Genomic DNA, 16,401 nt, shown 5'->3' with positions numbered 1-16,401 from the left:
TCAGCATCATATATACCATGTATCTTATATCTTGTATCAAGTAGCTTAGGTTTATCTTCATCGTAGTTTAGTTTATTAACGCAACTTTACTTTACCGCAACTTTAAATTCATGTACAAACCCAATTCTTATTAATTGTAAAAATCGATCGCATGTATCACAAAAGTAACACATTAACGAAAACAATCCCTGTGTTTGACCTCGGATTACTCTGAAAAACTTGCATTGAAATTATACTTGGTTTTAGCACAAGGAAACTTGTGACAACGCATTACTCCATAGAATACTACAAGCATATGATTAACAATGCATATATCTAGAAGTAGTATCGCATAAAATGTGCATGAGCATTAACATAGCATAAGATTACATTTAGCGTTACAAGTTTATGGCAACATGAGCTTGTAGCACATCATCATGCATGCACAACATACAACCAATATCAAGTCATCAAGTTTATGGTGCCATTGCCGGGGATTGGTAACGGTTAGTGTTGAGTACGTTTGTGATATTTGACAGGACAGATGTCTTTGTATTGGCTACTTATTGCGGAGAGCAGTCTGACGGTTTATGAGTACTGGAGTGATCCAGAAATTATAAGCTGACCCAAAGATCAGGTGTATTTTTCGCGTAAGAGCACATCAGAACCGAGTTAGGTAGAGAAGAAACATGGCAGATAATAACGAGGCACCCGAAGGGAATCAAAGGGAAAATTGGCCAGCGCAAGACCCTGTATTTCTTGCTGCTGGCCGCAACATCCCAATGAGGAACTATGCAGTGCTGAATTTTTATAACTTCTCACCCGGAATTTCAAGACCCACGGTTGAGGAGAATGCAAGCTTTGAGATAAGGCCGATTATGCTGCAATTGATCCAAAATGCGGGGCAATTCGGAGGTTTGCAAGGAGAAGACTCGCATGCTCATTTGACGAGCTTTGTAGACATGTGCAACGCATTCTCCATACCTGGTGTGACTCCAGAAAAACTTAGATTGTATCTCTTCCTGTATACACTACGGGATGAGGCAAAGAGGAGGGTTTAGTCATTGGAGCGAGATGAAATCAGCGTATGGGATCAATTGGTCGAAAGGTTCATGAATAGAATCTTCCCTCCAGCCATCAACACAAGGAGACGGAGGGATGTGTTGAATTTCGAACAGAAGAGTTATGAAACTTTGAGCACCACCTGGGTGCGATTCAGACGATTAGTGAAGAGCTGTTCGCATATCAAGATTCCCGATTGCATTCTGATGTAGACTTTTTACAATGGCTTAGATCAACCAATGCAAGCAGTTGCTGATGCCTCTGCAGTAGGAGGATTAATGGACAAATCGTATATGGAAGCAAAGAGCATCTTAGATCGCATTTCGCGAAATTCAGATGAATGGTTAGATATCGAGTTTGAGGAAAGAGGTTTGGAGCAAGAGAGAGCAGAAGGTGCCGTTGTATCAACTGATACAATGAACACCCTGGTAGACCAGATGACCACAATGACCTCGCTTCTTTAGACTATGGCTATTCGGCAAGGACATCTTTCTCAAGGATCAACGCAAGTGAATGCGTTGACACACGTGGCCGTAATGAATTGCGTTCTATGTGGAGAAGGACATTCAACGGAAGTCTGCTCGTGGAATCAGCAATCCGTATACTCTGTCTATAATGAACCGTTTGACAACACCTACAACCCTGGTTGGCGGAATCACCCAACTTTTAGTTGGGACGGGAATCACAACCAAGGGAGCCAAAGTGATCATTAGAGCAGTTATCAGGGGAATTAAGGCAACCTTCCAATCTTCGTTAATCAGGATCACAACTCAGGTAATTCTCAAAGTATACAACCCTATGACCAACCTTTCTTTTCTGACACCTCTTGCAGTACCTCATCTTTGGAAACGTTGTTGAAACATTATATCGAGAAGAGCAAGGCAATTAGGCAATCACAAGCTTCCTCCCTTAGAGAGCTGAAGGAGCAGGTTGAATAGCTTACGATTGAACTTAAGAATAAAATGCCTGGTACGCTGCCCAGCAGTTCGGGAGCATCAGGGCCACGTGGTAAAGAATAATGTCAAGCAGTGACATTGAGAAGTGGTAAAACAACAGTCCCCATACCACCTGTACCAGATTCAATAACAAGACCAGTAGATTTAACCACCGACGATGACCAGTCAACCATTAATGACAGAATCACCAGTTCAGAAGTAAGTACATCTACAAGGGATGAATCTTGGCAAGACTTAAATTCAAAATCAATGAAACCTCCAGTTACTAAAACACAGCAAGCACAGGACCTCAATGAACAGCTAGCTGCACAGGAAGTACGACGAGATCCTCCACCTTTCCTGTCCATGCTGAAGAAGAAATATGATAGTAAGCAATTTCAAAGGTTCCTGGATGTTCTCCGACAACTACACATCAATATTCCCTTAATATAAGCTTTGGAAAAAATACCGAGCTATGTGAAATTCCTCAAGGATATACTTGCTAACAAAAGGAAGATCGGGGAAAATGAAATAGTTGCATTAACATATGAATACAATGCGCTGTTTTAAAACAACATCCTCACCAAAATGAAAGATCCTGGGAGTTTCATATTGCTTTGCTCAATAGGAGGGAAGAAGGTCGGAAATGCACTGTGTGATTTAGGGGCGAGTATAAACTTAATGCCCTTGTCGATCTTCAGGAAGCTAAATATCGGCAACGCAAGACCAACCACAATTACATTGCAGTTGGCCGATAGATCGATAACGCATCCCGAGGGCAAGATAGAGGATGCACTCGTGCAAGTAGATAAGTTCATCTTTCCCTGCTGACTTTATCATATTAGATTATGAAGCTGACAGAGAGTGCTTATCATCTTGGGTCGCCCATTTCTTGTAACAGGGCGAGCACTGATCGATGTACAAAAGGGAGAACTTACCATCAGGGTAGATGATCAGCAAGTTAAATTCAACATTCTCAATGCGTTGAAATACCCGCGTGATATAGAGAATTGTCAATATGTTGAGGAATTGTAGGAAGAACCTTGGCACGAACCCCTAGAAGAGTTGAAGGAAGAAGATTTTGGAATCGGCACCATGTGGGAGGAGAATTGCACTGCAATTCAAATTGAATCAGATTTTGAAACGATCAAGTTATTTGAACGAACAACGCAACGCACTAAGCCATCCTTAGAAGAAAAACCCGTGCTAGAGTTGAAGTCATTGCCTGTACACCTAAAATATGTTTATTTAGGAGGCAATAACACGTTACCGGTTATTATATCTGCCTCATTGAGTAAAGAGAAGGAGGATGCACTTATCCAGATCCTGAAAAATAACGCAAAAGCCTTAGGATGGACCTTGGTGGATATTCGAGGGATCAGTCCTTCGTATTGCATTCACAAGATTCGTTTTGAGGAAGTGAAAACGGGATCTATAGAGCAGCAACGTCGTTTAAACCCTGCCATGAGGGAGGTTGTGAAGAAATAAATAGTGAAGTGGCTAGATGCAGGCGTCATTTACCCTATATCAGACAACAACTGGGTGAGCCTAGAGCAGTGCGTTCCGAAGAAAGGGGGAATGACAGTCGTCACCAACGACAAGAATGAATTAATTCCCACAAGGACAACTACGGGGTGGAGAATCTGTATGGATTACCGCAAATTAAATTTGGCCACTAAAAAGGACCCCTTCACACTCCTGTTTATTGATCAAATGTTAGACCGACTTGCTGGGAATTAATTCTTCTGTTTTCTTGATGGCTACTCAGGGTACAACCAAATTGCGATTGCGGCGGAGGATCAAGATAAGACAACCTTCACGTGCCCATTTGGCACGTTTGCATTCCGTTGCATGCCGTTTGGACTCTGCAATGCACCAGGTACTTTCCAACGATGTATGATGGCGATATTTTCAGATTTCTTGGAGGAGTCAGTCGAGGTATTTATGGATGATTTTTCAATATTCGGCAATAATTATGACTCCTGTTTGTCTAATCTTGAGAAAGTCTTGAAGAGATGTGTGGAAACTAATCTTGTTCTAAACTGGGAGAAATGCCACTTTATGGTTGAAGAAGGAATTGTACTAGTTCACAAAATATTGAAGGCAGGATTGGAAGTTGATCAAGCGAAAATCGACACAATTTCCAAGCTACCACCACTAGTAAATGTGAAAACGCTTAGGGGTTTTCTGGGACATGCAGGGTTTTATCGAAGATTTATCCGCAACTTTTCTTAGATTGCAAGACTCTTAAGTGCGCTCCTTGAGGCTGACCGTGAATATGATTTTGATGATGCGTGCACTGAAGCATTCCACACACTGAAGAATGCGCTCATCACCGCACCCATTCTGATTGCACTGGATTGGACGCAACCATTTTCGTTGATGTGTGACACGAGTGGATATGCAGTGGGCGTAGTCTTGCGTCAGTGCAAGGACAAGGTATTTCATCTTATCTATTATGCTAGCAAAACGCTGAATGATGCGCAGGAGAATTATACAACCACGGAAAAAGAAATGCTCACGATGGTATTCGCACTGGAGAAATTTCGACAGTACTTAATCGGAACAAACGTTATGGTGTATATTGATCATTCGGCGATCAAATATCTTATGACAAAGAAGGATGCGAAACCGAGACTGATATAGTGGGTGTTACTCCTGCAAGAATTTTACCTAGAAATTAATGATCGAAAAGGCACCGAGAACCAAGTCACTGATCATCTGTCAAGATTAGAAAATTGCGAGGTTCAGGAGAAAGAAAAAGATATTGAAGAAAGATTCCCTGATGAGTTGCTGATGTCGGTATGCGTTAATGGTACATTACAGAGTCCAAATGGCATGCGTCGGAATGCGAACATACCAAATGAGCACGTGAAGGTTGTCTTGTCCTGATCCTCCGATGCAATTACTATTTGGTTATACTCTAAATAGCCATCAAGAAAGCAGAAAAATTTGTTCCCCGCAAGTCTGTCCAACATTTGGTCAATGAATGAGAGTGGAAAGTGGTCCTTTTTAGTGGCCAAATTTAGCTTGCGATAGTCCATGCAGATTCTCCACCCCATAGTTGTCCTTGTGGGAACCAATTCATTCTTGTCATTGGTGATGACTGTCATCCCCCCTTTCTTTGGAACACACTGCACTGGGCTTACCCAGCTGCTATCAGATATTGGGTAGATGACACCGACGTCCAGCCACTTCACTATTTCTTTCTTTACAACCTCTTTCATGGCAGGGTTTAAGCGACGCTGCCTTTCTACTGATCCATTCTTTCCTTCCTCCAGACGAATCTTGTGCATGCAATATGAGGGGCTGATTCCTCGAATATCTGCCAAGGTCCATCCTAAAGCTTTTGCGTTATTTCTCAGGATCCGTATGAGAGCATTTTCTTTCTCCTTACTCAGTGATGCAGAGATGATAACACGTAACGTGTCGTTACTTCCTAAGTAAACATACTTTAAATGTACTGGCGACGGCTTTAACTCTAACACAGGAGGCTCTTCTAATGATGGCTTAATACGTTGCGAAGTCCGTTCAGATAACTTGAGTGGTTCGAAATTAGATTCAGCATGAATTGCAACACAATCTTCCTCCACTAATGCACCATCTTCAAAATCTTCCTCCTCCATTTCTTTCAGGGGTTCATGCAGCTATTCTCCCTGTAGTTCCTCGATGTATTGGAAGTTTTCTATATCTCCTGGATATTTCAACGCATTGAGTACGTTGAACTTTACCTCTTGATCATCAACCCGGATGGTCAATTCTCCCTTCTGTACATCGATCAATGCTCACCCTATGGCAAGAAATGGGCGTCCAAGGATGATAGGGATTTCTCTATCTACCTCATAGTTCAATATAACGAAATCTGCGGGGAAGATAAACTTGTCTACCTGCACGAGAACTTCTTCTATCTTGCCCTCTGGAAGCTTTATTGATCTATCGGCTAACTGTAATGTAATCGTGGTTAGTCTGGCTTCGCCGATGTCTAGCTTCTTAAAGATTGACAAGGGCATCAAATTTATGCTCACCCCTAAATCACACAATGCATTCCCGACCATCTTCCCTCCTATTGTGCAGGGTAATGTAAAAGTCCCAGGATCCTTCATTTTAGCAGGGAGATTATTTTGAAACAAAGCGCTACACTTGTATGTTAGTGCAACTGTTTCATTTTCTCCGATCTTTCTCTTGTTGGCTAGAATTTCCTTGAGGAATTTCATATAGCTTGGCATCTGCTTTAATGCTTCTATTAAGGGAAAAGTAATATGTAGTTGTCGAAGAATGTCCAGGAACCTCTGAAATTGCTTATTATCGTCTTACTTTTTCAGCCTAGATGGGAAAGGTGGAGGATCCCAGCGTGTTTCCTGCTCACTTTGCTGCTTAGTGAGGTTCTGTGCTTACTGTACGTTGTTGGTTGGAGGTTGCATTGATTGAGAATTGAAGTCTTGAGAAGCTTCATCTTTCGTAAATAATCTTGCTTCTGAATTAAGGTTGTTTTCGTTATTTTATACTTGGTCATCATCAATGGTTAACTCAGCTGGTACTGATACCGCATCTGGTACCTTTGACGCAATGGGAGCTGTTTTTCTGCCGCTCCGCAATGTCACGACATGACATTGTTCTTTACCTTTTGGCCCCAATATTCTTGAACTTCCTTGTGATGTACCAGGCGTTTTCTTCTTTACTTCTCTTGCAAGCTGATCTATTTGGTCTTCTAATTCTTTAAGAGAGTCAGCTTGTGACTATCTCATTACCTCGCTCTGTTCAATGTAATGCTTCAGTGACGTTTCCAGAGACAAGGTACTGCAAGAGGTATTATATGCAAATAGTTGGTCGCATGCATGTGTACCCTGAAAATCATTTGGACTACAGTCCGGGGTAGTGAAGACCAGAGGGTTGCCTCGATCCTCTTGATAACTAAATTGATAGAAACAATGGCCTTCGTGACAGAGATTCTCATCCAAATTGAAAATTGGGTGATTCCCCCAATCATGGTTGTGGTCGTTGCCTCATGATTCATCATAAATAGCATATACGGGTTGTTGATCCCATGGGCAGATATCTGCTGGATGTACTTCTCCCCATTGAGTGCAATCCATAGCGGTCATATGAGTCATCGCATTAACTTGCGCTGCTCCCTGGGAGAGAGTTTTCTGTTGATTAGCCATTGTCTGGAGGAGCGATGTCATCGTGGACATTTGCTCGATCAATGCGCTCATTATGTCTATTGGTACATCGACCCTCTATACTCTTTCTGGGTCCAGACATCGTACCTCAAGCTCATTATCAATACATTTGTCAGAATGTCATGATATACGATCCAAGATACCCTTTGCTTCCGTATATGACTTATTCATTAATCCTCCCTCTACAGAGAGTCGGCAACTGCTCGTGTTGATGGGTCTAGGCCATTGTAAAAGGTTTCCATCAAGATACTATCAGGAATCCCAATATGCGAACTGTTCTTTACTAACTGCCGGAATCGCATCCAAGCGATGCTCAGGGTTTCATAACTCGTTTGCTCAAAATTTAACACTCCTTTTTGCCTCCTTATGTTAACAGATGGAGGGAAGAATCTATTCATGAACCTATCAACCAATTGTCCCCATTCATGAATTTTGCCCAGCTCTAATGCTTGAGCCCACCTCTTTGCTTCATCTCGCAATGTGTATGGGAATAGATACAATTTAAGATTTTCTTGAGTTACACCAGGTGGAGAGAATGCGCTACATATGTCTGCGAAGTTTGTTAAATGAGCGTGTGGGTCTTCTCCCTGTAATCCTCCGAATTGTCCCACATTCTAAATCATTTGCAACATGATCGATTTTATCTCGAAGCTCGCATTCCCCTCAACTACTGGTTTTGAAATTCCTGGTGAAAAATTGTATAGATTTGGCGCTGCATACTCCCTCATAGGGATGTTCTGATCAGCGGCAAGAAAAATAGGATCTTGCACTGGCAAATCTCCCCTCAGGTTTCCAGCAGGAGCCATATTCTCTTTAGCCATACTTCTTTACTAGTTAATTCAACCCTGATGAACTCTACGCAAAGAATATACTTGATCTCTGGGTCCACTTAGAGTTACCAGATCACCCCTAGTACTCCTAAGTCGTCAGACTGCTCTCCACGTTGAACAATCAGTACAAAGAGATCTGTCCTGCAAAATACCAAAAACCACTCAAACAATAAACCGTTGACCAAGTTCCCTGGCAACGGCGCCATAAACTTGTAACGCGTGATTTGTATGTATGTATGATATTCAATGCTCATGATGATGCGATACTACTACTATTTATGCGTTAATTAGAGATGCTCAAGTAGTATGCCCTGCATTATCACAAGTTTCCTTACGATGGAACCAAGTGTAATTCGACCACAAGTTTCTCGGTGTGATCCGAGTTCGAACATGGGGAAGTGGTGCCGGTTATTGCAATATGTTCATGGTATATGCAACCGGGTTTTTCAATTCTTTATAAAAGTGTGTGTACAGTATGTAAATTGCAGTAAAATAAAGGAAAGCGGTAAAAATGTGATAAAACATAAAAATATAATAAACCTAAGCTAGATGTTACAAGATATAGGCTTTATGTGCAAGATACTAGAATTAAGGCTGGCTGTGAAGATTGTGCAAAGACGTGGGATGTGACGACAAGTCTTGTGAACAGATTAGAAAGAGAAAGATAAGTATTACAAACAACGCAAGTTCTTAATTGAATTGAAGGCATAAATATTGTTCCGCTCTTCTCTTGGCGTACACTTCTTAGTGATCGGCCGCGTTTCCCACATGTCTGTGGTGAAACAGAGTTTAACGTAATGAACGCAAGGTTGCTTCCATGTCTGGAAGTACTTCTCGCTTTAGTTAATGCACTCTTCTGACCTTCTCTCGATAGATCAGAATGACATCTTCACTTCTGCTCTCACAGGTGAAGATGTCATCCAACATGCTTTAGCTAAACGTATTTTATAACTTTAATACATATTAAGTTCTTGGTGATTCATATTGCTCATCAAGAGATTAAGAAAACATCATGGAGAATTGCTACTCAGTTGTATTAAAAATTAACTAAGTATACAAGGAAATACAAATAACGCAATACAAAATTTTTATCATGTACAAAGAATCAAAGAATTAGCTTCTATATAAAGAAAAATAATGAATGAAGTTGTCTTTTGTATTTGATTCAGATGGGTTCATGATTAAAAATTAACACCACGCTTCAATTAACACAAATGCATATTTGTAGAGGACGGGTAACAACACATGTATCATCGCAACACACCCCTTAACTCAACGCATTTATGGAGGACGGGTGCACGGTACTTCTACCAGCTCAACACTACCTCAACATAGTGCGTTTTCGCTAAAGACGTGCTAATAATACATACGAGCGCAACACACCACTCAACGCAATGCGTTTGGGTAGAATGGATGCAAAGTGTACCTTGTTATCACAAAACGCACCCATCATCGTGTTGCATACCAAATTTTATTTTTCCTTTTTAATTCATAACTAACGCAAGTCGAAAAGACTTTGCGGTGTTCATTGTTTTATTCAGTCATTCACAAAAAAATTTAAGAACATCGATACTAATGCATACAAATTAACGAAATTAAACATGACATGGAAATACATAAAGCATTAAAGGCTAATTCTAATGAGCAGTAAATAACGCAATTTAGAAAGCAGTAAATGAAAGATGTAAAGAAAGCAATTAAACATAGATATAGGGATGCTGATTGAAAGAAGTTTTTCATAGTTACCGCAATAGCATCCCTCGCAAGCGGTTAATCCTGCTTGCCTAAGTCGATGGTCTCCATGCGTCAATCCACATCACCCCCAAGGTAGGGCTTAATTCGTTGACCATTGACTTTAAATACGTTGCTCCCGTCTTCAGTTGTTAGTTCCACTGCGCCATGGGGAAAGATGGTCTTGATGTGGAATGGTTCAAACCATCGAAACTTCAACTTCCCTGGAAACAATCACAAATGCGCATTAAACAGTAATACCTGTTGACCTTTAACGAATGTCTGGTATTTATGCAGTCATCATGCCATTTCTTGGTCTTCTCCTTATAGAGCTTGGCATTTTCGTAGGCGTTCATTCGCCACTCGACCAGCTAGTTCAATTGCAACTTCCGAACTTTCCCCGCACTTGCTAGATCAAAGTTCAGCTTCTTGTATGCCCACATTGCCTTGTGTTCCAACTCGAGAGGCAGATGACAAGCTTTTTCGAAGACTAGAGCATATGGGGACATGCCGATTGGAGTTTTAAAGGCAGTCCTATATGCCTACAGCGCTTCGTCGAGCTTGGGTGACCAATCCTTCCTGGAGGTACTGACTACCTTCTCCAAGATAGTTTTGATCTCTCTGTTAGAAATCTCTGTCTGCCCATTAGTTTGTTGGTGATAAGCAGTTGCAACTCTATGGCTGACATTAAATTTTGTCAACAGGTTGGTGATTATGCGGTTGATGAAATATGAGCCTTCATCGCTGATTAAAACCCGGGGAGTTCCATATCGGGCAAAGATATTCTTCCTAAGAAACTTTGCTACCGTGGCCGTATCATTCTTAGCACATGCGATGGCCTCAACCCACTTCGATACGTAATCAACCGTGACAAGGATGTATTGATGACCTTCAGACGGCGGAAATGGGCCCATGAAGTCGATTCCCCATACATCAAATAATTCAATCTTCAAGATTGACGTCAAAGGCATTTCATTTCTTATAAACATGTTCCCCGTTCTCTGGCATCTATCGCACTGCACAACATGGGTGTAACGACCCGACCCCTTAGGACTTAAGTTAGGCCGTTACTAAATACATGCATGCATGGAACTCAAAACGTCACTCGGTTATGGCGAAATAAATGCTAATTAAATAAGGTAAGTTCAAAAGACTTTCATTAAATTGAAATACTAAAACAATAGTAGGGTACCCATAAATCATAAAGGATAGTAAATTAGTCTGAAAAACGATTCTTAAAGTAAGTTTTAAACATCAAAACTAAAAGTTAAGAGAAACATGAAAAGAACTCTAAATTTCATGATGCGGAAGCATAAAAACTAGTCCCAGTGGCTCGATCATGAATTCCGCTTGTCCATCGCCAGTGCATCTTTACCTTTACCTGAAACAACAACATGAGAAAGAATGAATCTAAAATACTCAGTAAGTAACCCCATTACTGGGGTCAGGTTGGGCATCTATGTCCTCTAGATACCCACCTCTGGTGAAACATATAAACTGCTTTAGTCCTCATTGGACACATATGCACATGTAATAAGAAGGAGACTGAGTTCTATCCTACTGTAGTTAAGTATGCCCACTACCTCTGGTGAATCCCGAAGGAGACACAAACTGATGAATCCCGAAGGAGACACAAACTGGTGAATCCCGAAGGAGACACAAACTGGTGAATCCCGAAGGAGACACAAACTGGTGAATCCCGAAGGAAACACAAACTGGTGAATCCCAAAGGAAACACAAACTGGTGAATCCCGAAGGAAACACAAACTGGTGAATCCTAAAGGAAACACAAAATCTAATGGGCATCTAACTAATTAGTAAGGACATTTGCACAGTCTCAACATCATAATCATCACTGTACGAATCTATGACATACATATAAACCTCAACATCATGGCTCTACAACATACACATATACCTCAACATCATGGTTCTACAACATACATGTGTACCTCAACATCATCAAATCAAATACAACCATATGGAAGCACATACCATCTCATACTAGCATTCAAGTGTCTATGTGCATAAATAAATAATTCAGATCTCGTACCAGAACATACTTTGATCATATTATACTATCAGTCTATCATGCTAACATTTTACCATAACGTACATTTATCATGCTAGCATACATCTAATGCCTGGCCCGTGGGCAGTTCCAGTAGTAAGATTACTTACCTTGATATTAGGTCGAACCAAAAAGCAATTGAATCTTTGTGAAATTCTTGAATCCTTAATCAAGCCTAAACATAAACCAAGCTTTAAAATTAATAGTTAAGGCCAAATTCCAAACACCCAAATATTACAAAATATTTCCAGATAACCTTACCTAAAGTGTGGTCCAATTCGAATTCACCTTCCAAACCTTCAATTTTAAGTCCAAATAATTAGCAAACCAAACTCTTCTTCATCTTGAATGAAATTCTTGAATCAACTCCCTAATCATAATTTGAAATTAGGCTTACATGATTAAAGCCTGAATCAAATACATACTTCACTACCAATGTCTCAAATAAATTATCCATATATAGCTTGTCAAAAAATCACTTCCAAATGACTTTACCAAAATTTCTCAACAACGAAAATTAATCCACAAGAGGGTAATCAAAGCATAAAACTTACCAAAACTCGCTAAAACAAACTCCAACTTCATTGAACAACACCTCAATACCTTCACAAACTTGAATCCAACGTTGAAACACAATGGGTATCAATGAATTGATGCCAAAAGTAAATAAGTATTCAAGAATCAACCGAAAACAAACCCAAACAGCAGAAATCTTACCCAAATCGATAGATCCAGTGGTGGACGGAGGTCATGAAGAAGAAACTGACGCAGCGGCTTTGGCCGGCGTCGGACGGGCTCACGAACGTGAGGAAGAAAAGGAGGGTGGGGTTTGACTTTTTATAAAAAAAACAAAAACAATAATAATAATAATAAAACAAAAAAGGAAGTAAATATAATTACATTTAATTCCTTTCCGTTTTATACTATTAAATTCCTTTCCGTTTCAAAAGAAAATTAATTTCTGCCATTAATTTCCAATTTGAATAATTTCACGCCAACAATTAAATTCCCGCACTTACACTTGAAGTCCAAAATTCCAAAAATGCCCTCCAACTAATAACAATTACTGAAATTCCAAATAATAAAGTTACTGAAATTACATTATTACTAAAAAATGTATGGGGTATTACATTCTTCCCTCCTCAAAGAACTTTCGTCCTAAAAGTTCATTCTTGAAAAAAAAAAAAAAAACTCTGGGGGTGTTACAATGGGCATGGGCGTCCTTGAATAGTGTTGGCCAGAAATAGCCACTCTGTAGGACTTTTGCGGCGGTCCGCTGCCTGCTAAAATGTCCTCCGTAAGGAGACTCATGACAAAGCTCCAAAATGTGTTTGACTTCATGCTCAGGAATGCATCGACGTAAAATATGATCAGGTCCAAGTCGATACAAGAAGGGGTCGTCCCAGAAATAAAACTTGACGTCATGTCTCAGCTTCTTCTTCTGTTGGTATGTGTAGTCTTCTGGTATTTGGCCGCAAACGATGAAGTTTACAACGTCCGCATACCAGGGCACTTTTCAACGATGCATGATGGCAATATTTTTGGATTACTTGGAGGAGTCAGTCGAAGTTTTCATGGATGATTTCTTAGTTTTTGGCAATAACTATGACTCCTGTTTAACCAACCTTGAAAAAGTCTTGAAGAGATGCGTGGAAACAAATCTTGTACTGAATTGGGAAAAATGCCACTTCATGGTGGAGGAAGAAATAGTTCTGGGTCACAAAATCTCCAAGGCAAGATTGGAAGTTGATCAAGCAAAAATCAACGCAATTTCCAAATTACCCCCATCAGTGAATGTAAAGACACTAAGGAGCTTTCTGGGTCACGCGGGATTTTATAGAAGATTTATTCGCAACTTCTCTCAGATCGCAAGACCCCTTAGTGCATTTCTCGAAGTTGACCGCGAGTATAAGTTTGATGCTGCCTGCACTAAAGCATTTAACACATTAAAAGATGCACTTATCTCCACTCCAATTTTGGTTGCCCCAGATTGGATGCAACCCTTTGCATTGATGTGTGATGCTAGCGGATATGCTGTGGGCGCAGTTTTGAGTCAGCGCTAGGAGAAGATTTTGCATCCCATTTATTATGCGAGTAAAACACTGAACGACACGCAAGAGAACTATACGACCATAGAGAAAGAAATGCTCGCAGTGGTATTTGCACTAGAGAAGTTTTGACAGTACCTGTTCGGGACAAATGTGGTGGTGTATACAGATCACTCTGCGATTAAGTATCTAATGATGAAGAAGGATGCAAAACCAAGATTGATACAGTGGGTGCTGCTTCTTCAAGAGTTTGGCCTGGAAATTAAATTATTCACTATTAGGCAATAATTTATAAGCTAACCTAACCTTTTGCCACTTTTGATCAAATCACAATTTTATGACACGTGTTGTGATTCAATTCCTAGCTAATGATCACACAACCTCAAGTAAAAATACAATCATGAACATTCAAATTTAGAAAAAGAATTCAAAGACAATATGCAAAATTATGATTGAGCAATCTACATTTCACAAAGTTTATTAAGAATGGAGAAAGTAACTCTACGCCTAAGCTAGAATAAGTACCTTAGCCTATAATCTTCACGATGGACATCAAACAATCTTTTGGATACATTCAAAGCTCAAAATATAGAAGAAATTTGAGAGAAACACAAGGGAAATCGATTGGGATCCGAAGGTGAAAAACCTAGGCGACTAAAAATCAATTTATGAAAATCGACAAGGCATTGTGACGATAGGTTGCAACGCCACGGTGCTGACGAAAACTGTGTGTGGAAAAACTTTGGAGCATCGCAGCGCTCTAGGATAGTGCCACGACGTTGTGCGCTCTACATGAATTTGGTCTTCTAAAAAAAAGCCTCGAGCATGGTGCATAACAACGTTCTTGCGCGATGGCTTCAGGGACCATCTAGTCATTTTCACCTTTTCACTCCCGGTTAATGCATTTAAACTCCATTTTGGACCATCTCCATTTCATGATTAACGCTCGAGTCTACCTCTCAGATACTCGAAACCTATAATATCATCTAATAAATACATAAAATCGAGGAACAACCTCGAGTTAAGCAAAGCATGATAGTACATTTTCGGTGCTATCACTCCCACCCCAAACATAGAACTATGCATTGTATCAAATGCAAGAAAAAGAATACATCAGTCTCTTAAAAAAGTGTACAACCCTGTGAGCATGCGGGAGACCATCAAACAGACTAGCGGAATGAGTATGTTTGTGCTAGAAACAATAAAAGAAAACAAATTAAAATTAAAAGAAAACAATGAACTTGGTGTTAGAGCTTGGAATTGGCTATGTTTGTTTAAGGGTGATTGATACTTCTAATTTGGTTCTTGTCCAAGGAAATGTCTTGTAAGATGTTTTTTGAGTTGCCATTTCTACATAATTATTTTTTCTTTATCTGCCTTGCGATACTCTGCTCTTGAGAATTCTTTCCTTATTTATGTTTCTATTGATATTGGACGAGTCATGTTTCCATTTCCTTTTCGTCATAATTGGATGAAGAACATCCACCATATCGCAATTAAAGTAATGGTCTATTAATTATACGAATTAAATAATTTAATTAATGTATTTTAAGTGATCAATGTACAACATATACTATATCAATTGTTTGATACTAAAATATACAATATATTATATATACTTAATTGATACGGAAATGAGGATAAAATTGATATAAAATATTGAAAACCCGCATTTAAATCTTTTGCTATATTGCAAATTTTAAAAACCATTGCGACAGTTACATAATATCTTTATTTATTTATTTTTCTTCTAGATATTGCAACTTCCCATAATAATTTATTTTGAGAAAACAACAAGCTGTTCTACATGATTGACGTGGGTTACTTTTAAATTCCATTTTCTTTCTTTCTTTCTTTCTTTTTAAATAATAATAATAATAATTTCAGATTAAATATTTTAAACACAATAGAGATCTCATGATATGCGCCACCACCATTTTCCTCTTTTTATGTTCAATGCCCTCCCACGTTTTGGTTAATTAATTTCAAGGTCAAGATCGCTGAATATATAATTTTGATGAAGTACAATCAACTCAATTACATAATTCATCTAATATTAAATCATAAACGATTTAATTTTTTAGAGTCAAATGTTCCAAGAATATAGCTCAACCGGTATATATATTTTAGGGTTATTTATAACATGTGTAAAAAAACATTGTAATTATGTTTTAATGGCTACCTAAATACGGGGTATTTTGATCGAGAAAAAGAAGGAATACTAACAAATAAAAAAACAAAACAAAACAAAACAAAACAAGACAAATACACGATATTTCAGGGCACAAAATTCTCACTTGTTCATAGGTAGGAAAGTTTTGAACTAATCAATCACTGATCCAAACCAAGAGTACATAATTAGAAATTAGCAAGAAAAAATAGAGCATCATGTATGTTAATTTGTGTATATTATTAAATAATTAGCTTGAATTCAATACAATAAAATAGAGTAAAAATAGACAATAAGACACCCGAATTATGAAAAGAAACATAAAAGGAAAAAAATTCTATTAAGGAAAATATAGGAAGCGAAACAGAGAGGCGATCTACACGTGAGTCTGGGAG

The 16,401-nt window shown here is 39.2% G+C and overlaps 1 protein-coding gene across 1 annotated transcript; it reads right to left on the bottom strand.

Moving 5' to 3' along the window:
• Positions 1 to 5,761: 5,761 nt before the first annotated feature.
• Positions 5,762 to 6,202, bottom strand: LOC150034844 (uncharacterized). Its single transcript, XM_090315661.1, has one exon. The coding sequence runs from the start codon at positions 6,200 to 6,202 to the stop codon at positions 5,762 to 5,764; it is 441 nt and encodes a 146-aa protein (XP_090171787.1).
• Between the last annotated feature and the right edge of the window lie 10,199 nt (positions 6,203 to 16,401).

The sequence above is a fragment of the Benincasa hispida genome, chromosome 7, assembly GCF_027475165.1.
Source record: "Benincasa hispida cultivar pf3 chromosome 7, pf3_genome.v1.1, whole genome shotgun sequence".
Classification (NCBI taxonomy): Eukaryota; Viridiplantae; Streptophyta; class Magnoliopsida; order Cucurbitales; family Cucurbitaceae; genus Benincasa; species Benincasa hispida.
This window is presented reverse-complemented; position numbering and strand designations above follow the sequence as displayed.